General features: G+C 43.4%; 1 protein-coding gene across 7 annotated transcripts; it reads left to right on the plus strand.

Moving 5' to 3' along the window:
• The first annotated feature begins 35 nt into the window (after nt 1-35).
• On the plus strand, nt 36-27,501 carry SHISA5 (shisa family member 5). 7 transcript variants are annotated; one of them, XM_066195140.1, is made up of 7 exons: nt 36-186; nt 1,121-1,729; nt 6,882-6,968; nt 8,148-8,207; nt 21,663-21,778; nt 22,088-22,306; nt 24,426-27,501. In XM_066195140.1, exons 2-7 carry the CDS (start codon nt 1,716-1,718, stop codon nt 24,500-24,502), a joined length of 573 nt encoding a protein of 190 aa, XP_066051237.1. In that variant the 5' UTR covers nt 36-186; nt 1,121-1,715; the 3' UTR covers nt 24,503-27,501. The 7 variants fall into 7 exon arrangements, with proteins under 7 accessions (XP_066051237.1, XP_066051238.1, XP_066051242.1 ...); XM_066195141.1 differs by lacking the exons at nt 36-186; nt 1,121-1,729 and adding exons at nt 2,698-2,804; nt 3,453-3,536; XM_066195145.1 differs by lacking the exons at nt 36-186; nt 1,121-1,729 and adding exons at nt 2,698-2,804; nt 3,453-3,527.

Below are 27,501 nucleotides of genomic sequence, written 5' to 3' on the forward strand. Positions count from 1 at the left end.
TCTCCGCGCTGCGTAGGGCCGGGCCGCGGTGCCCTGCCCCGGGGAAGGACGGGGGGCAGAAACCCCCCGGTGCTTGTGTGAACTTTTCTCGAAGAAACCGGGCAGGGTCGGGGCCGCCGAGACGCGAAGCTGTCGGCCGTGGAGCTGGGCAAGCGGCCAAGGCCAGCCCGCACGAGGGAGGCCAGGGTAGGTGCTGCCGACTCCCAGGGAGCCAACGAGCCTCTGGGCCTGACCCCGAACGCTGCCCGTGGAGAGAGAGGAGGACGAAGAAGTCGACACGTAAGCGTGGAGCCTCTCAGTGCACTTTATTGTGCCTGTGGAGTGGGACGAGGGCCAGTACTGGGGGATGTCCACAGCAGGTCCTGTGGTGGTGTCCAGGCTGGCTGTGGGGATTCCGGGTCCAGCATTGCAAATGGGAGCAGTCTTGGATCCACATGGGCCCAGGGAGCGTGGACTGGAGCATCTGACGCTTTCAAGATAGAAAGACAGAGTCACAGAATGATTTGGGCTGTAAGGAACCTGAAAAGTAATCTAATTCCACCTCCCTGCCATGGGCAGGGACACCTCCCACGAGACCAGGTTGCTCCATGCCGCATCCAGTCTGGCCTTGGACACTTCCAGGGATGGGGCAGCCACAGCTTCTCTGGGCACCTCGTGCCAAGGCCTCACGACCCCCACAGCTCGCTGGCACCCAACTCGAGCAGCCCCAGCACTACCAGCCAGCTACCATCAGGGTCCTCTTGTGTCTCCCCAGATCCAGAAAATGTCAGATGCTCCAGCACCCCAGGGCCTGTGTGGATCCAAGACTGCTGCAGCCTGCAGCGTTGGGCCCAGAATCTCCACAGCCAGCCCAGGTGCTTTTGCAGGACCTACCATGCACCGTCCCCCACTGCTGGCCCTGACCCCACTTCACTGGCAGAATATAGTGCACTGGGCCTGACAAAAGTATCTGGCCACAGGACCATTACACTGGGCCAGTGGGAACAAAATGCTCTGTGTCCTGAAGTTTGACTTTGGGCAGCTTCTCCTTGCCTATAAACCCAGGCCTCTTACAGTAGACTCATGGAAATGTAAAGGTTTCTGCCTGAGAAACAATAACAGTTTCTTTCTCTTTCCTAAGGTTTGTTTCGCTCTCCTAAGGCATGGGGAAATCACAGCACCTCACAATTCAGTCACTCTTTCCATCTTAACACCAGACACTGGGGGACAGTGGAGCTGTAGATTCACTGAACAATTCACTTCTGGAAAGCAACAGAATTTCTCCACTTCTGTCTCTGTTTACTTGTCTGCAAATCTACAAAATCTACTTGATACAGTTCCTGAGTTCACATACAACCTTCAGGTCAGGTATGGAAAACTATCCACAATTCACACATGCATTTGGTTATAGCATTGGTGGAGCTCAAGAAATAGCCTTTTCCTGGAAAGCACCTTGAGAAAGCTCTTGAACTTGAGAGATCTTCCTCCTGTCACAAGTTTGGACCTACCAAGACTTGAGTGTACACTACACCTGTTATCTGACACATGGTCAAGAAACTTCCCTGAGTCTTCGACTGGATCCAAACTGAAGGATTTACCTGAAATGAACAAGGGATTCTGTGTGGAAGAGGCCTGTGCCAGTCTCTGGGTTGCTGACCATTTACCTCTGCCAGTGCTCCCAAGTCATCTCCTAACACACCTGAGCTTCTTCTTCTGTGAGGGAGAGATTCTGCAATATGCTAGGAAGCAGGTAGGGCAGGGGAGATTGAAACCTCTCCTTGAGACACCTTCTGGAAGGCCTGTGAGGATGTCTTGTGTAGGAAAAAAAAAGCAACCAGAGGGAAGTCTAGAGCAGAGGCCATTTACCCTCAGAAACATATTGGGCAACCAAGGGGCTGCTTCATCAATCCTGGTGTTCTTTAGCAACAGTGCTGCAACCCAGGTTTTGATCCAGAGGCAGGAGCAGTCCCCAGGGGAAGGCAGACCAAGCTGTGGGCTCAGGTGGAGTGCCCAGGCAGCAGAAATGTTTCCTCAGCCAGCATCAGAGTCCACTACTGAGCCTGCCTGGACAACCACCAGACAATGCCTCAGATACAACCAGAACAGGGAAAAGGAATGTGAAATCCAGGCCTGAAATGTAATTCAGGATCAGGACAGAAACTTGAACTGCCCGGAAGTCCCAAGTACTAATTGTGTGACAGCACTGGGAGTGACTGCTTTCTTCAGCTCCTGCCTTTAGAGTGTCCCCAGTGATCCTCTTTTACCAGCCACCTTCCAAAACAAACTCTGGTGCTTGGGATTTTCTCACCAGCCTATCCGGTGTTTTGCTTGGCCTTCCAAGGCCAGGGCATGACATAACTCCATTAGCTTGATGCTGACAGAAGTGATTCCTTCAGGGAACAAGCACCTTGGCAAGCTCGGATGTGGCACTTGTTGCCATGGTCTGGTTGACACGGTGGCGATCAGTCACTGGTTGGACTCGATGATCTTCAGAGGTCTTTTCCAACCTAAATGACTCTGTGATATTGCGATGAGGTGTCCCCTCGGGGAGAAAGAAGCCGTCAGTTGGTATTGCAGCGATCGCGTTGGGGAACGGGAGCCGCAGCCGGGCAGCAGGGATCCCGGATCGGGGAGTGGGGAACGAGGAACTGGGATCGGGTGTCAGGGCCCGCCTCGGCTCTCCCGTGCCGGGACCGCCCCGCCCTCTGTCTGCGCCGCTTTCCGCGGGCCGCCCCTCCCTGCGCGCCCCGGGGCGCGGCCGCCCTCAGGCGCTGTGTCGGGGCGCGCTGGGCTCCTTGCTCCGCTCGTCCTGCTGCCGGCACCCGGTGAGCGCGGGGAGAGGGTGAGGGGCGGGAGCGGCGAGCGGGGGGGCCCCGGCGTCGCTTTCGGAGGCGGGGGTCACATCCCCCGGGGAGGCCCCGCCGAAGCCCCCGGCGTGGGGGGGCCCAGGCTGCGAGCTCAGCCCCTCAGTTTCGTGAGGAACACGTGGTGTCGGGGCTGTGGAACCGTGGTGTCGGGGCTGAGGAACGCGTGGTTTGCGGGGCTGTGGAACCCTGGTGTCGGGGCTGAGGAACGCGTGGTTTGCGGGGCTGTGGAACCCTGGTGTCGGGGCTGAGGAACGCGTGGTTTGCGGGACTGTGGAACCCTGGTGTCGGGGCTGAGGAACGCGTGGTTTGCGGGGCTGTGGAACCCTGGTGTCGGGGCTGAGGAACGCGTGGTTTGCGGGACTGTGGAACCCTGGTGTCGGGGCTGAGGAACGCGTGGTTTGCGGGGCTGTGGAACCCTGGTGTCGGGGCTGAGGAACGCGTGGTTTGCGGGGCTGTGGAACCGTGGTGTCGGGGCTGAGGAACGCGTGGTTTGCGGGGCACGTGGTCCCGGCGGCGGCGGGAGGTGCCCACGCTCGCACAGCGTCTTTGGCGCGGGATTGGGTTCGCCGAGGGAAAAGTCCTGATGAGGGAAAACCTCTGCTGAAGTAGGGTGAGTTTGTGTTGAGCGGCGGTGTCGGCCAGCAGTGGACGCGGGACACCACCTGATGATACGGGCTGCTGGTAACTAAGGTAAGGCAGTGATGTACTAAAGTGGCTGCTGGTCATTCTTGAAGCATCCCATTAAAAGCCTTCACCTTTTCCCCCTCGACACATTAAATTCTACCCTTTTACTGGAAGATAGTAGAAACACTGAGGTGTTCTATGATGATATCACATTAAGCAGCACTACTTATGTAAGCTTTTTTTGATGATTGAGTTTATACATCAAATGCTATTATTCATAATTGGGGTTTTTTTTTCAGCAGCCCTGTCTGTTGCTATTTTGTTATTGTGCATAGAGGATGGACCGTGTGGTCTTTCCCACCTTTGCCTGGTTAGAAAGAGCAGAGGCAATCATAGAACTTAGCTGGTGAGGTCTCAGAGAAGGAGAAGCATTCTTTATATTTTAAATATCAGTGGTGTCACTTGATCAGAGAGATTAAATTCTGCACAAACCTGTGCGGGAAAGTTGCTTGTGACACGCAAGAAGACATTTGACTTGGTCAGAGTAATCCAGGATCACAGATTGGAGGCTGAGCTGAAATCAGTGTGGCTGAAATGGTCAGAGTTTTATCTGTAAGTACATCAAGATATGAACACCAGAAAAAGGGTTCTTTAACCTGACTCACCATGAAGGTGCTATAGCTGTAATTCTGTGCGAGCTGCTTTTGCATAAATAGGGGTGGAAGTTAGTACTTATTTCAGTGATTGGGGACTGGGTGGGAAGAGTTTGGCAGCTCTGCTCTCCAGATGGAACTTGGTAGGTCTGTAAAAGGTTTTTTGTGGTACTGATGGTGTGAAATCATCACGCTGATGCCCTGCAGGATAGGAGGAACCCCTCAGTAACTGGATTGTGTTGGGTTGGGTGCAGACTGTACCTGTTCTCAAGTGATTAAAATAATTAACCTATCAGAAGACCAGCTGGGGAAAAATGTGCCATCAGTTGATCAGCTGATGAGCTGGAGAATTCACTCAGTTGAGGAGGAGTCTCATGGATGCCACAGCTGATGGAAGAAGAGAGGAACAAAGCAGAGGCACCAAATTATTCTCCTTTGGCGTGCTCAGCCGTTGTTAGCTCAGCTCAGCCACCTGAGAGCCAGCCTAGGCCTTTGGTTTTCCTTGTTATTTTATTGTGCTGCAGTAGTGCAATTGTGAGATAAAGGGGGGAATTTTGTTTCTTGCCTTGCTGTGTAATTTCACAAGGTATTTTGGAATTGGTTTAGCTGCCTGTCATTTCCTTGTTATGGAGAAAGGAAGGAGGCAGGAGTCAGGTGTCTGCAGAGGAAAAGTTTGATTGACCGTGTGTAAGCATATGTAAAGCTGTAAAAAGTACTGTGCTGTGGGTACAGAAGTTCCTCTTTGCTTCTATTTAATGAACCTCCATGTTTACACCCTTAGAAGATTTTTTCTTTTTATGGTTGGCTGTGATGCCTATATATTTTTAGCTTTTTATGTATTTTCCATGTATTTGTAACTTTGTAGACTGTTAATACAAAGTTACAACATCTAGTACTTTTCATGTCTTCCCCCATAGTTTACTCAACCTTTACTAATACATTCTTGAAATTCCGTTTAATCTTAAGTATAGCAAGAACATTTTGTTTTGCACCTTACATCGTAGACACAATAAAGTGTAAGGCTAAAGAAGACTCAGGGGGCTCCAGTGGGGCAGAACCTGGGGAGAATTACCTAACCAACTGGTCTTCCTACTGGACGATATTTGATAGCTATACCAATCAACCTTGTAAAAATTGTAGAAATACTGTATTAAATGTACATATCACCATCCTGTGCACCATTAATGCAATTAAAGTCTTGCATTTATGTTATCATTTTGACACTGTTTGGAAAGGTTTTGTGTTTTATTCCAGGCAACAGCTGAAATATTTACGTATTTCTTGATGCCAGAGAGTGAAGCGTGAATTTTCAAATGTTAAAGTCAGTTTAAATATTGTCTTTGCCACTTCCTGTTTGCTTTCTCTGAACTACTCCTGAAGGAATTTGTTTTCTGGATGGAGTGTGGTTTAGGAGCAAGATATCAGGGTATGTCTTGTTTATGTGATAGGAAGGAAAATGAAGAATAGAAACCAGCTGACTGCAGCATTTGTCACTGAAAAATGAAGTGATACCCTTCTTGGGAGATGATTTTTGCTTAAGCTTTGAGGAGAATTTTTATATGGCAGTTTAAAAGCTTTTAATATGCCATTCTTATTGGTGCAGTTACTCAGGCTTGGGAGGGCACAGACAGAGAAAACAGCCAGTCTCTTAAGGAATGTGTCAGCCCAGTGCAGTTCTGGAAAGTGTGGTATGTTCCCTAAGGGAGCCATCCTGGTACATGAACATCCCCACTGCATTACCACTGTAGCTGCACCATGGCGATGCTTGCAGTGAGAATTCTACCTGACTGATTTTAGTTCTAAGAATCTGTTGTGTGACATCTGTTTTCTGTAATGGATTATCAGGATTAGGATTTTCTGTGAAGTAGACAAAGCAACAGGTAAAAAACAACCAGTCACATGGAGACCCAAACCTACAGTGAATGTGGTAGTGTTGCATCTTTTCCATCAAGGCAAATCTCTAGGAAAATTTAACATTTTCTTCTAACTGATCTTAGGGCTTTTTTTGGTATTTTTAACCTTTTTGGCAACTGATGTTGCTCTTGGAGCCTTTACAGTAATTTGGTAGCTACTATCAGATATAGTAAAGAGAGTATCAATGGCATTTTTTATTTTCATGCAGTTTAGTGCTTATATCTGTGTGAACATTTGGATAGAGGTGCTTGATAAAGATGAGATACTCTCTGTGTGTGAGGAGTATTTAGCTTTGCAATACACAAAAGGAAGTACTTGGTTTGCAAGACCTGACCCAAATACTTTCAGCATATTTAAATGTTAACTTAGGTGATCTGGTCGGTATGAGAAAGAGACTTTGTATGCTTATTTCTTTACTTACTACTGTAACTCTTTTCAGTTTTGGGTGAGGATTGTCAGGATGAGCTGGTTATTTTGACAAAGTACGACTTGCACAATCCTGTCCTGATTTCTGCTGTGGGTTTTGTCTGGATCCATACTGCTGCTCTAATGTATTCCTAAAATTTGATGAACAAAAATTCCAGTGCAATCAGCTTAATGAAAGGTATGAGGCAAAATGAATGTATACAACACATTATAATTCTGTCATCAAATGACAAAAACACAGTTTGTGGTTAAATCTTCCTAAATAACCTTTCTCCTCCATATCTCTATCAGGGATCAGCATGAATGCCTGTTACTTAACTGTAAAATGGGAACAATGAGTTGGATAAATTAATGCATGAACTGACGTGTGTCTTCTTGATCATTTTCCAATACTTGCACTCTATTTAATTTTTCTGAGGACGCCTGACCTAGAAGACACTGTGGAAGATTTAAAGAAGATCAGCGAGAAAATGAGGGAACTCCGTGAATCGCTGTCCAACAACTGGTTGGGATGAAGCTTTAATATGCTTTTTTTTTTTTTTTTTACCTTGGTGGGAGGGCTTCAAGAGCTGATACAATATGCATTGATGTTTGTTAAAATGATTGTTGTTGTCAGTAGCACTAGATCATGTCCTTGTTATTGAAAGCTTAACTTGACACTTTAGAATGCTCCAGGACACCAGATAGGTACCAGTGGTACCTGCTCCAGATGGAGAATGTTACCAAGTGAAAGGCATCCCAAAGGAGCAGGGAGGACACACTCTAAAACCACCTATTGTGGAGTTCTGCCTGTAGTCACAGAGCAGATAATTTGGAAAGTTGCCAGGCTTGCTTTGGAGAATCAGCGAGGGAGGCTGGTTGGGTGCAGACTTGAGCTGAGCCACTTGCTTATCTTGCACCTGGCTCAGGTGGGGCTTAACCACTGGAGGATGTCTGGGGTGAAACACTGGCCTGAGCTTGATGTTGTCTCTGAAGCACAGAAGAGCACCCACATCTCTGCAGGGAAAGTGAGCATTAGTCCCCTTTGCCCAGACATGAGAGACCTTGTTCAAAGTACAAATCTGGTCCTTGGAGGTCGTGATGATTGTGCAGTTGTAGTGTGGGAGCAAAGACTGTCAGATATCCTTTAGCCATGTGGAGGAGGGAGTGACACTGAAATGCACTTCTGTTCTGCCTTTGGTTCAGTTTGACTGAAGGGAACAGAAACCCTCACAAAATGGGTGTTTGGTTTTCTCCATGTAGATGATGAGAATATGACCCCTAGTGGGGTGGACAAATTGTTGTGCTTGCTCCTCTCTCCTCCCCAAAGCAGGGATGTCTGTTTCAGAGCATTACCTGGTTGAAACTAAGTTTAATTAATGGTGAAGGTGAGCTTAGTAAAAAGCTAAATTTGTTGATTTTTGTTGTTAATCACTGACTAACTTTAGTTACTTAGGGCTAACGCAGGAAATGCATTTATCCACAGCTGCTCCAAATCTATGTATGGTCTATTTGTTTTTAGATTTTGCCAAACTGCTTTGGAATGTTGCTGTCAGGCAATTGTCAAATCCATATTTTTAGTATCACAGGCAACAAAAACAATCTCTTTTTAGTGTACATTATCTTTCATAAGCACTTGAAACATAGCTAGGTAACTTGATTAAGTCACAAATTCCATTTTTTGAGATGAATTCTCTTGTTACAGGATCTCTGACTCAGAGATTTTTCAGGATCCTGATGATTTCTTTGATTCTTCTGGCCCCAGGTAAGCCATGCAAGCTTTTAAAATGGGATTTGTCTAGAGGTTCTTCATTGTGTAATCAGGACATACAAACTTGGCAATGCTGGGTTAACAGTTGGACTCAGTGATCTTAAAGGTCTTTTCCAGCCTAAACAATTCCATAATTCTGTGCTGCTAGAACACAAAAATAGAAATACTTATTTGTGTGTTAAGAGTGTGGAGCACTCAAAATCTGTGTATGTGTTGGAAGAAGGAGAGACATGAGGAAGAAGCTGGACATTGCTATAAGACCATAACAGTCTCTGTGTATAATAATCTGTCCTCCCTGCTAAACAGGAGGTTGAAGCATTAGCACAGAATGACGGAACAGCTGGGGTTGGAAGGGACCTCTGGAGATCCAGTCCAATCCCCCTGCCAAGGCAGGGTCACCTAGAGCAGGTGACACAGGAATGTGTTCAGGTGTGACCAGAATGTCTCCAGAGGGGAGACCCCATGCACTGCCTGGGCAGCCTCTTCCATTACTCTCATTCTTAACAAGACAAAGTTCTTCCTCATGATTAGGTGGAACATCCTCTGTTTTAGTTTATGGCCATTACTCTGTGCTTTGTACTCTTAGAAAATCCATAGTGGCTCTGGAAGAAAATCTGCTTTTGTTTGAAGTATCTCCTTGGTGTTCTAGCATCTTTTGCAGTTAGTTTTTGTCAATATTTCTCCATATGTTTCAGTCTTGGGAAGAAGTGAATTCCTTTAAGCCTGTATTGGTGATGACAAGAGTCATGCTGTAAAAATGTGTCAGTCTTTGACAGTGCAGAAGATGATGAAGAGAGGGCAGGGATTAATCACAGAATATTACAGGGCTGTAATGGACGTTAAGGATGATCTATTCCCAGTCTCCCCTTGCCATGGCCAGGGACATGTCCCACTTATTGAAGGCCTATCCAGCCTGGCCTCGAACACTATCAGGATTGGGGCATCCACAGCTTTCACTGTCAACCTTGTTCTAGTGCATCACCGCCCTCACAGTAAAAACTTTCTTCCTAACATCCAACCTAAATTTTCCCTCTTTCAATTTATACCTATTACTCCTTGTCCTCTCACTCTAGTTCTTGACAAAGAGGCCCTCTCTGGTTCCCTGGGAGCCCCTTCAGACACTGGAAGGTGCTGTGAGGTGCCCACACAACCTTCTCTTCTCCAGGCTAAACAGCCCCAACTCTCCCAGCCTGTCCCCTTAGGGGAGGTGCTCCAGCCCTCTTATCAACATCGTGGCTTCCCCTGGACTCGCTCCGGGACTTCCGTGTCCTCCTCAGGCTGGTGACTCCGGCGCTGCGCTGGCTGACGCCGAGCGCTGGCTGGCTTTGCGCGGCTGGGATGGCGGGCGCGGCGCTGGGGCTCCCCTTTAAGGGGCGGTGCGGGCGCCGTGACGTGAGCGGGGCCGGGCGGCGGGCGAGCGGCGGCGGCGAGCATGGGGTAAGCGGCGGGGCTCAGGGGGCTGCGGACGGGGCCCCGACGGCCGCAGGGGGAGCCCGCCCGGCCTTCCCGCTACCTCCGGCGGAGCGGGCTGGGTACGGGCTGTGAGCGGGGCCGGGCGAGCGGCGTGGCCCCCGGGAGCGGTGGGCGCGGGTCGGGGCGGAGCCCCCGCGCTGGGTAAAGTCAGGCGCATCTTTTCCTGCGGGGAGAGGAAAGAGCCGCGCTAAAGGCAATAGGCACTGCCGTGGAGGTGTGTGGTTGTCTTGGAGCCTTGGTCTCTTCCACAAGGAGAAGGGTTTGATGTCACAAATATTTTGGAGGAGGAATGCCCCTTCTCAGCTAGGCTGCTATTTTGTCTTCAGATGTGTGGTTTCAGTACAGCAGGCGTGAGCCTTCGCTTGAGGTCAGGGCTTGCTCTTTGTAAATGACAGAAAAGAAATGTAGGAAGGAGTAGTTAAATTGTTTTAGTTACCTTTGTTTTCAGCTATGGAATGTCTAAAAAGAGAACTATGGATGTCTCAGCTTGAGAAGATGGGTGACTTCTCTTTTCCCTTTCCCATTGCAGCTTTGAAAAATTACTGTTTTGCAAAGGCCTAGACTTGACATCAAACTTACCTTCTTGTTAGGCAATTTTATTAGAAAGGTGGTGATTACTCACAGGATTATTGTCCTTGAAAAGCCACCTGGATATGAATCTGGAGGCAAACCACATCTCAGAGCTTTCCAAAATGACTTATGACTGAGCTGTCCCATTTAGGGTGTTTCAATACTGGGAACTGCAGTGGGTGGCACCGTCTGTGACTGCAGCCAGTGGGACACCGAGTAGGTAGTTGTTTAGTTACAGACATTGCCCAGTGTTTTGTGTTGTGTATGTTGAGGTTTCTGTGCTTTTTTAACCAAGTAGTAAGCAGTATTCCTTCTGGAAGAGCTGTCCTGCTTCCTTGCCTGCAGGGTATACTCCACCCTCTCTCTCCATTCCAATTTCTTTTGAAAGGCAGGTTTTGCCTTGTTTCTTGATGGCTATGTTGGTTTAATTCTTCGCTTTGTAGAGAGAAGGGCTGACGTTGGACTATTTCTTTGTATCTACAACAAGATAAGCATTCTGTTGGAACAGTTTGTAACGTGACAGGAGGCAACAAAGGGCATTTTCCTTTAGTGCCCTATTCTTTCTTAGGAGTTGCGCATACTACCTTTGACACTGCCTTTGAGAAGGAGGTGATGGTTTCCTGGCATTATGGGTCGGAAAATGTTCAGTTCTCCATTCTTGCATCGGGCTGATTTCTAGATCAAGTTATCCTGGCACACTGCTCCCAAATCCTGTCTTTTTAAGAGCTTCCCCTTTCTGAGGGCTAGTTACAAACTCCCTGTGGACTTGCCACTGGATCCTGTGATCTGGGTGTTTCTTCTCTCTGCTTGGAAGTCTTGCCACAATTACAGCCTAATTCTAAGGACAGGATTAGGGAAGGGCTACTGTGGAATGTTTGTTCTTTGTTGTCTTGCCTGGCTGAGCAATTTACAGTTTGCTTGTACTTTTGCTTTTTTGCTGTGTTTATTCTGAAGTCTTCTGTAGAAGTGCAAGCAAAGCAGCAGGTTTCAGTCGGTTTCTTTTTAGGATCATCCTTTAATATTACTGTCTGTCAGTATTTATGTTGAGTATCAGGTGCTGTTGAGGCAGGCATGCACTTTGGGCAATCCTTTTAAGTGTGTTTCACATTGCAAGCAGTCCATACCCTATGATCTTTGGACATTTTAAAGACAATAAATTACAGTCCATTGGAGTGTCTTAATAATGCACTTTTAAGTACTTGAAAGCATTTTGCATTCCTAGAATGCTGCATTTGAAGCAAATGTAAGCGTTCTAGGAAAAGTATAAAAGTCAGGGTTAACTCAGATTCAGGCCTTTTACTTTGTTGATCAGTTCTTAAAGCTCATGTGGAGCTTTTAGGTCAGGATGTAGGCATAGGTTTCATACTGCTGAACTTGATAAATTTGTCACCATTTTTCCTTGACCATAAACAATTTCTCCAATTTCTCCTGCTAGGGAATGTGTTGTGGCAAGAGTTTACTACTGGAAGGTGTTTCAGGATACTTTTTTCCCCATTTTAACTGGATTACAGAGTTTTTCCCTGCTTTACTCTGGTTTCAAAGATGGATTGTGAGCAGTAAGGTGAATTTAGTTGGCTTCCCCTTTTCATTCTGCTGTACGTAGTATTCTTATTTTAAGAAGCTGCAAAAAGCACAGCACTGATTCACCAGGACAGAACTTGTTATTTTCATTAGTAATGTGATTACTTAGCCTTGGTATGCCAATTTTCCAATAGTGACCCTTACTGGAAAAGGAAATTAGATGACTCATATCCACAATTCAACTAATTGTGAAGCACTTGAGCATTTAAGGAGGTGGAGCAATTCAGAACATCTGTATCAGAGTTACAGAAGAAAATAATGTAGCTGGGGCAGCTGATACTGGGCTTTGTAATTGGAAACAAAACTTCCCATGTCTGTGTACACAGTTAATTGGGCTCTGTTTCTGAATTAATTTCTGCCTCTAAGTTACAGCAGATTGTGTAACAGGTACAGTAATGCTTGAGGCAAGGCTGTTCCTCCTTATGAGAAGGGAGAGGCAGAATGTCCATCTTTCTGGGAAGCTTTAGCCAGCAGAGACAGACCAGCCTTGTTGGATGGGGATGTGCTCATTTGGGGTTTGAGCCACATCTAGTCTTGTGGCTTCCTTGTCCTTTTGTGATATGAAGAAAATCCATGTCATTCTGCCTGCCTGAAATGTGACATCTGCAATAGACTGCTACAGGCTAACCTGTCAAAGCCAGCATATTTCTAACAGTGATATGGTCTGATGAAGATATGATTACCCTCATTTGCTTTGTCTGGTTTAGATATTTTCAAGCCTGTATTTTCTCCACAGACAAGGTCAAAAATACTGGGATATTGAACTATGCCTCATTTCTCCTGCCCTGCTATCACTGTCAGGGACCTCAGTTTACACTTGCTGGTCTGTTTGGATACTCTAGGATCTGTAATAGGTTGCCAGTGATTAAGAAAGTAAATCATGAAGATAATTACAGAATCACAGAATTGTTAGGGTTGGAAGGAACCTCTGGAGATGATCTAGTCCAACCCCCCTCCAAGGCAGGGTCCCCTGGAGCAGGTTACACAGGAATGTGTCCAGGTGGGTGCGGAATGGTTCCAGAGGGAAGACTCCATGAAAATTGGAAAAAAGCTTCTAAAAATGTAAGCAGTCTCTGTTTAATGAGCAGGGGATTTCTTTTCCAGTGCTGGTCCTTGGTATTTTCTGTAAGAAAGGAGTTAAGCTGCATACATCCTGTTCTGTGAGGCTCGTGTTCAGGCACGGGCTAATCTCACCAAGGAATGTAAGCTTCTTGCCTGGAAACAGCTGAGACTTGGATTTGAAGCTACTTTAAAAAACATCCTGTGCTTTTTACCAGCCTGAAGTAAACGTGAGCTTTCACATTTAGCAGTGGTGACTTGCATTGCAGGGTGTGCTTGGTTTTTTGTTCACTGTGTTCTTGGTGAAGAAGCTGCTTGAAGGTGGCAGAGTTATGAGTTGTGGTGTCTGCTGCTAAAGGCATTTAGGTTTCCTCAGAAACCAAGCAGGAAGAAGAGGTTGAAAAACACTGCCCTGGCGCAAGAGTCAGATGTGCATGGCTGGGTTAGTGTGCTCTGCTAACCACAGAGAGCTGTGTGACAGCAACAAACAAGACAACCTGGCCTGAGCATGCAGAGACACTGCAAGATTGATCACTTGGATTTCGTTCAGGAGTTAATTTTTTTCTGTGGCTCTGTGCTTCGTTGACTGTAGGTACCTACCAGGGTAGTGTGTTCCCTGTGGGTTTTGCTGTGCCTCTGTGTAACTCTGAAAACAGTAAAATTTAACATACAAGTTGACTTCGGAGAGAGCTTGTGGAAGTGGTTGCAGGTAAGGTAACTCTCAGAGAAGGATCCTATGACCCAAGAAATAGAAAATCCTTTAAAAACATGTTCAAAATAGCATGATGGCTATTTATTAGCATCAGTAAAAAGTTGAGCGTGTGAGTTCCAAAGGTAGCTCCAACTGTGCTTTTTCATATACTGCCATAAAAAAGCCATGGCTTGAGGTGTAGCTCGATATATGTGCCACAGATAGTGTTTTTGTAGATGTCTTATGGGAGGAGGAGAGTACCCTCATTGCCCAGCCTTTTAAAACTGCAGCTGTCGGGTATTCGGTGGAATGAACAAAACAGTTTAATTTCAGGAAATTACCAGTTGTGTAGAGATTGGCCTTTTGACAAAATCTTTGTATTCAAAACAATTTATACCATTCATTTTTGATACGATACACCTCTCTTTTTATTAGCATGATCTCTGGCTCTCAATTCCACAGAGAGGTAAACTTGAAAACCTCTTTTTTTTTTTTTTTTAGGTTGTGAATGGAACTAGTCATCAAAGTCACTTTTTTGACTTTTTTGGTGAAGGTCTTGTTAATAATCAATGCCATTTAAAATTAGTGGTTGGCCACATGTCACCTCTGCTGCAGTGGTCTGTTCTCATTTGTACAGTGTTAGATTTTCCTTGATGATCCTTGTTGTGCTGGATGAGTAATATTCCAGAGTCAGTTCATAGTAGTGTAGGATAATTGATTTATGTAATTTAAACTTTACTCATGCCTGAACAGCATTTGGAAATTTTATATATCTGATGATACATCAGTAATGTGGGTGAAGAAAAAGGTGTTCCCTATAAAAGCTGGGTTATAAGGCAGGCAGAGCAGGTGGATGTAACCTAGCCCAAACTTCCTTTTACTGCAGTTCCGGTGTATTTGACCAGTCATACGCCAGGTTTCAATTTGCCAGGAAAAAAAAAAATCCTTTAATTCTTCAGCCAAGTTAGTTTCTAATTAGTTGCTTAAATCTCCTTTCTAGAATTAGTATGGTATTGGCAGTAGCAAATTCATAATATGGCAGGTTTTGTGGGGAATTTTTTTTTGTGGCACTTAGTTGTGGTTTGGGGTTTTTTCCCAGTTAAACTTGTTCTGTTTATTCAGTTAACCATCTAAGAAAAATCCTTCCCATTGCCAAATTTTAATTTGGGTGTGGGGGGTAACATCCTGTGTCCTTGAAGTGGGTGGTAGGAAGGGAACTGACTCATGTTTTTTGCCTTAAATATCTGGAATCAATCTACATTCTCTTTTTTGCCACTAAAGGAACATTTAAAATTTATTTACCACTTGCAGAAGCAAATGGTTTTGATTCTGTTTAAGGACAGCTTATATGCTGAGGGTTCAGTGGACTGAAAATTATCTGGGGGCCTGGATGAAGCTGCAGTGTTAGTTCTTGCACTGCTGATAAAAGACTTCAGTCTCTCTGAATGCAGCCTTGACTTTTCCCCTTATTATGTGCATATTTTAATGTACCAGTTACTTACAGCAATTACCCTCAGTTGTCTGCAAAGTGCTCAATAATAGATTTCTTGGCAAACTTCGCCGGAAAATTGTGTTTTTAGTATGTATTAGAAAGGGATTTATATAAACAGACATATTTAGTACAAGTGCACTCTTCATGGACCAAGAAGAGATGCTTGTATACATATTCCATAATAACCTGTTGGATCAGGATGTCAGATGTCTGAGTAAAACCACAAACTCCAGGAAGTTCCCTCCCTGCCACTTTCTCATAAAGGCTGTTTAAGAACACGTTGTGCTAAACATGTTATTTCATAAAAACGGAGAATTTTTAAAAAACGTAAATATAATATTAAAAAATAGTAGTTAGTTTATTTTCAGTAGGTCTTTGTGTATAAAATTAAAGTTTATTATTTTGGGCTTAAAGTAATCCACATCAGATTCCTATTTGAACAAACAGGTAAAGGCTCAATTCAGTACATATTTAGCAAACTTCTTCCTGAAAGACTCCTGCCTTCTCTTTTTCTATAGCACTCTGGCAGTTGCAGAGTTTCTTGCTTCCCATGGCATTACTGTTATTGCTTTAGTTGTTTCTCACACCAGAGCTAGGTCCCTGGGCTGTACTCAGCTGTGGGCTCTGGGGGATGGAGCTCAGGGCTGTTTATACTGCAGGTAAACAGAGGGATTGTTTTGCTGGGGCTCCCGTTGCAAACTCTGTTTTTGGCAGTACTTCAAAAGAATTATGGAAAGTCTGGGTTTAACCCACACTGCTGAGGGTCCAGCCTTGCAGGGATGTGGCTGTAATAATAACCGAGACGGCTGATTGCGGGTGCTTTGGAAAATCTAAAAGGGTTTTAATAAAGATGAGAAATAATACAAAATGCAAATTAACAAAGCCGAGCACAGCACAGAGATAAACTCCTTGCCTGCTACAGCACCTCGAGAAGCGAAAAGCGTGGAGTTCCTTTGTTCTCTCTCTTATGTACCTGAAGCTTAGGTGGGCTTTTTGGCCCTTGGCCCAATGAGTGTACCAAGAGTCTTTGAGTAACATTTCCAGGGTCCAGTCTATGCTTCTGGGCTGGCTCCAGGCCAATGACAAAGAGAAATCCACAGAACTTTCCAGCTAACTTCTTAACATGTCAAAAGGTAAAGTCAAACTCCTTCCCTATTTGGAAGCACCCGCTAGAGGTATAGGGACTGCATTACCACAGGAAAGTAATGCTGAGTTTTGGGGGTTTTCATTTAATCTATGTCCCTGCTAGAGTGCTAGAGCAGTTTGCAGTTAGTGATGGCTTGAGCTAGTGCTGCTCTGAGGGGTTAGTCAAAAAAAAAGTGAAACCCTTTTCAGGACATTCAGGCACTGTAAATGGGCAGAACCCCAGCAGAGGCACTCTGAAGTGCTAATTGAGTTAACATTTGTCTGAAACACCTGGCATCACAATTCCAATCCACACTTCACTGCATTGCAGAGCTTGTAAAATGGCTTTGCAGTTACTCAGACCTGCCAGTCTGATGAAACAAGCAAGATTCCGTAAAATTGAAACCATGCTGCTCAATCTGAGTCTTAGGCTGTCTATTGCCTACCACAAGAATCACTTGGAAACTTCCTGATCATGTAGAGATCCTGTTTTGGGGAGCTGGCCAAGGCTGCACCAGCAATTACTGTGATTGCACCTGGACTAGGAGGCTTAACTCTGGTGTATATTTTGATTGTCTGCTTGTGCTGAAGCTCCTGGCTGTGCTAAAATAGGTTGGTCGCTCTTGTAAGTGTTAAAATCAGCCTAATGTTTTCCTGTGAGTTTGCTTTCTGAGTAATAGTAAATTATTTTTGTTTAATCTTTAGGAAAGTGGTTCTTATGTTTTGAGTTTTTATGCTAAAACATTAAACTGAGGAAGTGTGTTGTTAATAAAGTTGTAAAAACTAATCCCTCTGAAAGGCTCTTGGGAACTCATTGCTTTTTAAAAAAATAAATAATTATTAGAGGCAGCATCTGGTGTTGTATGGCTGTGACAAAAATGTTAGTTAAGCATCTCTCTCTGGGGACTTGTTTGGTCATGCCCTACACCTGAGTCAGGGCAAATGTGGATGTTTACCATTTCATCACATTTCTGGGAACTGGGTCTTCTTCTGAAGCAGTAAGGAATGACACACATATACTCAATTTTTTATTTTACTTTTAGGAAAGACCTAGATTGTCTTTTGAAGGCTTTCCAGACCACCCTGTGTTACAACCATAACTCGCTATTTGTAAATGTTTGTTTTTAAAAGCAGCAGTGCTTTTGAAAAGAACTTTGCCAATGTGTTTGTCAAAGCATGGAACAAATCTTGGAACAGATTAAAACTTGCACAATAAAAAAGCTGCTTAAACTTATTTTTCATAACTAGGTGGTCTCATAGTTCATTTGGATATTTTTTTCTGTTTTCAGACAATTTTTAGTGTGTCCTACTCACATGAAGGCATAGATATGTGAAAACTCCCTTTGTATCAGCTTACAAAACGTCACTGACTTAAGTGATTCAAACTATTAAGAAGAGTTAAAAATACATTGCTGGAATCAGAACTTTGATATTTGAAAATGCTTTAAATAAACTCTACTTTTTTTTTTTTCCGCTTGACTCCTCAAGACGGAGATCTCCAGCATGAACAACTGCCTTGAGAATTAACTTCTACAAATGGTATTCTTTAGATCCTGGGCTTGGTTCTCACGTTTTAATACGCCCATTGCATCTCATTCAGTCCTGAAAGGGGTGAAATAGGCATGTAACTCCCTTTGTGTGAGCTGATAGATATTTTGAATATTTAGACAGCTTTAAAGGGGAGTCTGTGAGACATTCTCATTACACATACACTTCAGTGCTTTCCAAAGCTGAGAGGATCGGAGTAGGAGTGAAGGTAGGGTAGAGAAGTGTTGGTAGGAAAGGGCAGGATGTTATCTCTCCAATTTTACTAAATGGAGTAAATCTCTCCGTATTTGCTTTCCTGTACATTTTATGAGAAGTTGGAGTTTGTCATTGCTGCGGTAAAACTGATATCAAAAACGTTTGAGTTTGGTTTTTATTAAATCATTGGCGAAAGTTCACTTTTCTGTGAAGAGAAAGGAGGAGGAAATGTCAGTGAACGAGCTCAAGCTGTTTATAACTGGGTGTGCTTTATTTAGACTATGGTATATATACTGTGGGAGTCTGGAAACCTGAATTGTGACTGACGCCAGCAGAGCACTCTGAGCTGGTGCTGTGGCCACCCTGATTTCTGCTCTCTGACGTTTGTTTGAAGAATGCAGGAGTCAGGTGTGCTTTCAGTTTTGGTTGGCTTTTGCTTTCTCATGGTTAACCATTCGGGGAAGAATCTGTAAGCAACAATCCCTCACATTTTTCTTTTTCATTTATGTACAATGCTAACAGTAATTAAATTATAATTTAATGTGAATATGTTTTTTTTCCAGCTATTTTAGAGCCCTTTAGGCAGATTCATCAGGTGAAAGCAGTCAAGTGAAGCACTTTTTGTCTAAGAAGGGAGTTACCACACTGCAAGAGAGTCTTTATACAGTGTGTGCAATGAAGGTTAGAAGGTTCACTGAGTAAAGGATGTTGAGGGCCATTCTGACTTCACTTGACTGTCATCCCTTCGTGGCAGCCTTCCTGTACCTTTTTCAGTAGTGGCATATGACTTAAATGCTCAAGCAGTGCTCAGTACTTGTGGAGTAAAAAGGCATTTCATTCAGGTAGTGACTGACCATGCAGAAATTCCAAAAGAGTGTTGCTAGTTTTGATTGTCAATAAAAATAGTTAGAAAAAAAATTCTTTTTGAAGAACTTCAGTGTTGAAAGAGAGTGTTGATGACATGGATTACAAGTTCACAGCACTTACTGTTTTTTCTCTAAATGTCTCCTTACTTTGTGCTGTTCTCAGACATTAGCCTGCATGAACCCAAGCACTGGCAGAAGAATTACCTGCTGTGAAGTAGGTGATAAAAATGCCTGCCAGCAATCGATTGCTACACTCCTTAAAGAACTGTGAGAAGAGCTAACTCCTTTCTTTACTTTAAGTTACTTTACTTACTTTACTGGGTTGTCTCTGAAAGCTTATCATTTTGGTCTGCAATTACAAGATAATTGCTTCATTGAGCAGAAAACTTTATTAAAAATAAACAAATGGAGCCTATGGTCAGTGTTTTTATCTGTTGATGGCCATCTTGGCTGCAGATGGGCTTGTGCTCTTTTCTCTCCTCATATCAGAAATTAATTTTGTCGTGAAAGATAAGGAAGCTGTACCAGTTTCCTGCTGTGCTTGGTAATTTACGATGAGTAAATATTTCTCCACTTTATTTCAATTTTTCTGGTATCTTTAATTCTGCCCAGCCTTTGCCTAAAGTTCAAGAAGTTCATTGTCTGTACAAGTGAAGAATTTTAGCTGTGTTTGTCAGCCGTAATCTATTTCCTTGACACAAGAATTCCATTCCTTAGCATAGTTCACTAGAAAAAAGTGGATTTTCCTTTACTGGGAAAAAAAGCCTGAGGAAGAACCTAGAAAACTCCTTCACTTTGTCTCTGCTAATGCTGGAGAATAATTGTGTGTAATGGAAGCAATGTCAACTTCCCTAGTGAGAGAGCTCTTTCAGGGTTGATCCTCCAGCAGTGGAAACAAGAGGAAAGAAAAATCTGTTGGCTGCCCCACAAGTATCAGAAATTGCAGTTGACATTTCTTGTCCTGCAGTTTCTGAAGGTGTCTGTAGTTTGTCACAGGTGTACTTGCTGTTTCTTGTGAACATTGGAATCAGGATGTGTAATTCAAATGTGTACAAATCCATTGAGTGCAGTTCTCTGTCTGTTTTCTTTCTTCTCTTGAAATCGCATTTGTATTTGGCTTTTTAGGCTTGAAGGAAATTGGATTGTTTGGATGGTGATGAGGTGGCCGTGCTGCACTGAAGTGAAGCTAATGCTCATGAGGATGAGAGGGCATTTAAAAGCTGGGTGTTTAGGAGTGCCTGTTTAGGTCTTCGTCTCAAAAATGTTCTATAAGGGTGCAAATAAATGGGGCAAAACATGTATGTGTTCCTCAACACATTATTTTCACCCTTACATCCTGTGGTTGTGTTGCAGGAATCCATTTATTTTCCTGGCAGTGTTTCTGACATGGTTCCTGTGACCTCAGGAGGCTGCAGCAGTTCCTGCTTCCTGTTTTACGTGTAAATGCTCAGTTGGAGTACGTGGGGGCAGTCCACAGTATCCCGTTCAGTACTGCGTGGTTGTATCCATAGTGCTGTATTTAGTGCTTCACAAAATCAGTGCTCATGTTAGATACAGTTTCATAAAATCATTGTTTTGAAAGACATTTCACTCAAGCTTTTTCTTCTAGTTTTTGCAGAAAGAGAATAAAATTGATGCAACCTCTCTTAAGGAAAGAATGCATTTTAAATTGATCCTTTTTTATTTGTCAGTGCTTGTGTTCAGTCACTGCTTAGCTTACTAAGGGTTAAGTTGCTCTAGAAGACACTGAGATGAGGTCTTTTAAATTTGAGCTAGGGATAAAGCATTTTGCACTTCTTTTTGTGACTGATTTAACCTTACAGTGTCACTGATATTCAAATCCAATTTTCACATTTGGAGGGTGTTTGGTAGCCAAGTGAAAATTGCTGGATGCTGTGGAGATGTGTCATTCTGTTTAAAACTGTTAACAGGAAACTGAGCAGGGAAAAAACAAAGAGAACTTTGCAATCAAAATCTCTACCAACAGGCAAAAGCAGGATGGATACGAAACCGGCTGTCTGGTCGTTATTTTAGAGCTGGTTGTTCGTTAAAACTGGCTTCCTGCGATTGTTCCCAAAACTGATGCATAGTGTGTTTTTTAAGAAGTAAGAATGCTGGAGACTTTGGCTTCCATGGAAGATGGGCTTTATTGATTTCACACAGTAGGAAACAGATCATTTCACTTAGCACTTTAAAGGGAATTGTCACTGGCTTTGCTGTGATACCTTTTCTCCCCTGTGTGGTAAATAGAACTTGTAAAGCTTCCAGAGGTAACTGGGTTTGTCTGCCTCCATCATTTGGTGCTCATCACAGAAGTCAAAGCTGTTGAGGTCTCTGGTGTTCCCATAATAAATTTGGGAGTTTTAGGGAGTGTTTCTGTATCCCACAATGTAGCCTGGCATACTTGCCATTGCAGTAAAGTCAGAATTTCTGTTCTTCTTAACTGAAACGTGGATTCTAAAATACCTGTTTAGAGATGCCAAGGAACCCCCCAAGAGTCTGTTTAGTGCTGAGATTGTCTTGATTGGAGGACTGGGAAGTCTTAGGGAATGTGGAAAGCACTTGCTGTCACCCCAAAAGCTGGGAGGCTTCATTGTGGGCATGCTCTGAACCTGTGTGTTCACTAAAACAACAACAGAGTCAGACTAAAATGAGAGGGACTAAAGACCCCTTTGTCTGGGGTGGTTCAGCTTCCCCGGCTTAGCAGACCTGACCTCTCCTGCAGCACTGCCTTGCACAGTTGTTTCTTAGTGCATTAAGTACTGAGAGATTGGAGGTGGAGCAATGTGTTTGCTGCAGGTTTGATTAAGGTGTCACTCTTACCTATTCTGGCGGTCTCTCTCTTGCAGTTTTGGAACCCTTATTGCCATTGGAGTTACTGTTTTTGCAGTGATTGTTGTTACTATTATTCTGTGCCTCACGTGTTCCTGTTGCTGTCTGTACAAAGCATGTCGAAGACCACGGCGTAAGTAGCTCTAGATTTATTTTATTTTTCACATCTTTGAGGAGGTTGCTGGGTTTTTTTTTAAATCCCTCCTGGGAAACCGTGTCCCTATAAGAGGTGAAAATACTCTGCTCAGAAGTTGCAATACCTAAATATTAAAAATAAGCGTTTAAGCCTCTCCAGAATGTGAAGTTTCAGAGAAATGTTTTGAAATATTTTCTGAGCATTTAAAAGTTCTCTTCCCTCCCACCACATGCTTGTCTGGGAGTTGTTTGGGGTTTTTGTTTAGGGACCACCAGCACTAACCGTGTTCCTTTTCCTTGCCTGTAGCTGTGGTGACCACCACTGCCACCACCACGGTGGTTCACTCTGCCTATCCCCAGCAGCCAGCAGTGCCACCCAACTACCCAGCAGCTCCATACCAAGGCTACCAGCCCATGCCTGTCCAGCCCCAGCCAGGGATGCCTGTGGCTCCGTACCCTGCACAGTACCCTCCCCCTTACCCCATGCAGCCAGCAGGACCCCCAGCTTATCATGAAACTGTGGCAGGTAAGGCAGCACCAAGTGCTTCTTCATCTCTTAAACAGCTAAAGAGATAGTTGCTCTGGAGAAAATCTTGTGTTATTTACATTTATTGTTTTCTGTGGCTATGTTAATAGAAATATAAACAAATTTCGTGAAACTCAAGTTATGGTGGGTGCTGTTACTCACCCTGGTGGAAATTTCCCTATCGCTGTTTCTGTGTTAAGCATTGCCAAAGGAGGTGTGAGCTGGAGCTGTACTGGCGAAGTTTGGCAATGTGTGGGACTGTCAGCAGATCCAGTAGAACACTTTACTAATTCAGCTGACATTTAATATTAAAATCAAAGCCAATTAACATATATACATACATATATATATATATATATATATATATATATATATATATATATACGCACATGTGTTGGATGTTTCCACATTCCCTTTCTAATTTAATATTTGCCAGCTCTATTCTGTAAAGAGCATGTAGTGACAGGACAAGGGGGAATGGATTCAAACCAAAAGTCAGCAAGTTTAGATTAGTTATTAGGAAAAAATTATTTACTGTGAGGTTTGTGAGGCCCTGGCACAAGTTGGCCAGAGAAGCTATGGACACATCTCTAGAAGTGTCCAAGGCCAGTTTGGATGGAGCTCTGAACAACCTGGTCTCATGGAAGGTTTCCCTGCCCACGGCAAAGGGATTGGAAGGAGAAGTCTGTTGACAGCTTGCAGTTAGAATTACCAGAATCTTTTTTCTTCAACTTTCCTTCTTTCACAGCATTGTTTTCATACAGCTTTATTGTTTCAATGACTAATTCCCACTTCTGCTGGTAATAGCTGTTCTCTGAACAATTGGCACCAGACTCTCAGATGGGACCAAAACTGGGCTGTTACCTGTAGCATCTTCCAGCCCTCTTGCAAACCTCACTGTTCATCCTTTTAAGTAACATAGTCCTGACTAGTAAACAATGCCCTTAGAAAGTAACTTTCAGGACAACTCAAATATAAAATGGCTTTCCATGGTGTGAAGGATTTGTATGCAGTTAGAAATTGTACATTAATAACATGCAAACCAGCCCCACATGTGAAAACACTGACTTGGAAGGACTGTTGACTCTATTTTTCTGTCATAAGTGCCAAAGAAGCTGTGGATTTTACAGGATTATGCCGGAGTGCTTTGGCTTCATCTTTTTCATATGAGGGAGCCAATAAATTAGTCATTTCACTTCTGCTCTCTTGTTTCTCAGGCCGTTGCTGGTTTGTAAGTTTTTAAAACAGTTGTTTTTTGTTTTTTTGCCTTTTTTTTTCCTGGGTACATACCAAAGCACTTTCCATGTTGCAGCTGAAAATGCCTCACAGTGAGAGTTCTTTCCTTCATTTCTCCTGCCTGTTAACCAAGGAGCTGGCTGTTAATTGGATTACATGCCAGGGGAGAATACCTGCTATGCCACACAGGAGCCAAACCCACTCACTTTACAAGATCAGCAGAAGATAACCACACTTGCACTTTCCAGGGAACAGGTGCTACTTGAACAAACTTCTGCTGTTTGACAGAGCTGAAAATGAAAATGCCACTTGAGAGCAGCTTTCTTAGAACAGTAAAAAATAAAGATCTCTTTCAAAGGATTCACATCTGGTATATAAGTCAAACTCTTTCATGTGTTCAGTAGTGGTAGGATATTTTTCCTATTTATTTTACTTCCTTAATTAATTGTTGACACTTAGCAGGAAAGCATTTTCCCTGAAGGAATCCTAAGATGATTTCTCTAGTCCTTTTACTTTTGGCCACTGTTTTTTTTTCTCAGCCCACTACCAGGTATATCCTCTTGTATGTGCACCCCTGACTTCCACTGGCTCTTTTTGAGCCAGATCTGTTCCTTTTTTTTAGACTAGGTTCTCCCCTGTAGGCTACTCATGTACACTCAGCATCAAAAAAGCCCCAAAGCCAACAAGAACAAAGGTTTTAGTGATCTTACTTCTGAAATGCAGATGTTTTATGAGTGAGCACAAGCTGTTTTCAAGTCTGTTTAAGACACTGGCTAAGTTGAACCTCTTAGCTGTGTGCTCAAAGCAGAAATTGCCATATTACTTGTGGAATTCAGAATGCACATTTTACAAATCTCTTTCTTCTTGTGTTTTGCTTTTGCAGCTGGTGCTGGAGCCCCTTACCCCACCCAGCCCCCTTACAACCCTGCTTACATGGATCCTCAGAAGCCCACCTATTGAAAAGCTCTTCTACTGTGCTTCTGCATACAAAACTTTTCAAAATGTAATTTGTTCTGTTTACACCATGCACCTGTACTATATTTTTCTGGAAGACAACAATCTTTTGTCTAAGTAGAGTGAAAATCAATTCAGTATCTTCTTATTTTTAATGCTCCAAGGAAGGAGTATTTTTCTTGTGGAAGTTAATTTATACCTCAAGCAAACACAAAAAGAGATTTTGCTCTAGATACAGTGAGAGAAATGTGAAGAAGGAGCATTTCAGAAATACAGAACCACAATACTATTTGCTGTGCAATAATTTTGAGAGAAATGGTCTAATATGAGCATTGTCAAATACCCAAAGCTGTAGCAATCTTTTGCACAGTATTAAAATGTAAAAACTTAACCTCTGAGAAACTACCTGATACCTGTTATGTAAGTGCTACCTGTTTTGAAGCTACTGTTGTTAGGTAAGCTGCCATTTAATGCATTTGATTTACCATTCAAAAGGGAATTTTTGCAACACATTTACCTTCAGTAAGGGATAATAAACCATGTTTAATTGCATTTGAGCTTGCTCTAAATAGCACAAGTTGGTTATTTCCTTGTTTTCTGTCCCAATTTTAAGGTTTATAGACTGTGCCTCTGTTGAGTATTGTAGCTAGACATTAACAGAGTCTCTGCCACTTAATGGACCAAATAGATCAAAAGCTGAAACCCTCAAAATTCTTCATGAAAATTATTGGATGAGTATTTCTTCTTCAGGTAGTATTGGACAAGCTTATTTCAGCCATCTGTTGTTGATGGGTTTGGAATTAAAATCAGCCCCTTAATCACATGTTAAGCAGAGGTCCCTTGGCAGTATTCGGTCCTGCCTCAACACAGAAAAGGAATTTATTTTACAGGAGAGATGGGATGTTAGCAGAAGATTGGCATATTCAGATGCTCAGGGTTTTTCCCACTGTCTCTAGTGGGAACTGCAGGTGGCAGGAACCTAAGAATTACAGACCTCTATAAATCCAGTCTGCATTGGAGTAACAATATGTTGGGTGAGGGGCCGTAGTGGGCATTAAACCTCCCTTTTGTCTTCAACATTCCTATAAGCTGAGCAGAGAATGAGAAGTCAGGGAAAGGAGGGATTTGGTCACAGCCAGGTAATGTGGTTTTTAAGAAGGTAATGCTTTCAGTCATGAAATACCTTGAGACATCCTCATGACTTTAACACTGCTGGGGTTTTAGGCTTTGTGAATCTTTTATTGCTCAAACAAATAAGGTGGGGGTTTTTGTCACTGTCTGCAACAATTCTCTTTTCTGACATTGAAATGCAATTTGTTGTTAATCCTCATAGAACGGGGTTGTTGTTTGCATGTATCACTGTGACATAATCAGTGAAATATTTTTAACATATCTTTTACACTGATTTTACTTTTTCAGAGAGGCCATTGAGCCTTTTGTCCTGTGTTTCTACATTTGGGGTATATTATTGTTTGGTGGTGTTGTTTTACCTCACAGAGTGGATGGAAATTGCTGCTGTCAAAGGTAGCCTTGTTCCTCTTCCTTATTTTTTGAGTCTATTTCTGGATTATTCCCATTCTTTTTTTAAGAAAGTTTTTGGGGCATTTCAGAAGAAACTTGTTGAAAGTTTTTACATTGGGGGTTCATGACAACCTGTGGCCCTCTGTTAACACCTCTCTGAGTGTTGAAGTTAATAGCATGAAAGGTGCTGGGAGGCACTTGGAGAGCAGGTATCCATGTATATCCTGTGTCTGTGTTCCTCCTCTTTCCTGCCTTGTCAGCTGAGAAATTGGGCAAAACAGCATTACACTGTCAGGTTACATGGGAACAACCAGAAAAGGATGGTGGTTCCTGTATGGAGGAGGAAGTGTTGCCTTAGGAATTTGGAATGTTTCTTTAGGAGTGCACTGAGTAACTGGAGAAATAAATCCCTTGCTACACATCCTACCCCTGGTGTTTATTCATGGAGAAGAAGGGTAGAGATTGTTCCAGCACCTTTGTTAGCCTGGGTGGAGCCAGCCCAGGGAGATCACAGGTACAGCATCCAGTGTGGGGCTTCCTGAGGTTTTTACTGTGCCCTGCTCTTTGTGTCCCCCAGCTGGTGTGACAAAGGGAGCAGCAGCTCGTGGCAGTCAAAGTGTCATGTTTGGGTTGTGAGAGGGAAATCTGTTGTTTCATGGCAGGATGGCTCAGTCTTCATCCCTGAGGAGATGGGGGGAAAGTAAGGTGGCAGCAATAACAGACATTCCCAAATACGAGGCTTTGGGGTGGAAATTGTACAGACCAAACAGATGGTCCTGAATTGTCACTGCTCTGTGTGTGGTGGTGGGAGATGAGGCGTGGGTAGGGTTAAGGACCCTGAAAATGGACACAAAGCTTCAGTGGACATGTGCAAGTGATAACGATATAGAAGTGAGGAGATGAATCATTAACGTACAAGGAACTGCCTTAGCAGTACTATTACTAATTCAGTTACAAAACTTACTGAAAGACGATAAAATGGTCCAGTTCACAGTTACTCAGATTGTGATTAATTTCTTATTGTTAGTGCATTAATCATCATTAACAATGAGGTGTAGGACCAAATTTTATTTGGTTCTTGCCCTGCAGCCTTGTTGAAGCTTGTTTTCAAATACTGAAGAGAATGGCATGGTTACAGGAAAGATGGAGATGATCCATAAGTTTTCAGTTTAAGCACAGCTGATGTGTCAGTCCCAGTAGCTGTTGCCTTCATGTCATACTTGTTCTCCAGAGTGCTGTAGGGAGGGAGCTAAGACTTTAAATGTTGATACATCTTTTTTTTTTTAAATTCTGTAAGTGCCTTTGTTTCAGAAATGTTTTGTGAAATTAAAGACAGTAGAATATTGAATTTACTAGATAGCCATTGTTGCTTTTGTTACATACTGTAACCTCGCTTTGTATGCTGTTTGTAGGTTAAACATAAGTATTCAAACCAAATGGCATAAACTCTATGCACCTTTGTAATAAATGCAGTGTTTGAAGTA

This window comes from Chamaea fasciata, unplaced genomic scaffold (assembly GCF_029207755.1).
Source record: "Chamaea fasciata isolate MVZ Bird 193981 ecotype frontalis unplaced genomic scaffold, bChaFas1.0.hap1 SCAF_13, whole genome shotgun sequence".
Lineage (NCBI taxonomy): Eukaryota > Metazoa > Chordata > Aves > Passeriformes > Sylviidae > Chamaea > Chamaea fasciata.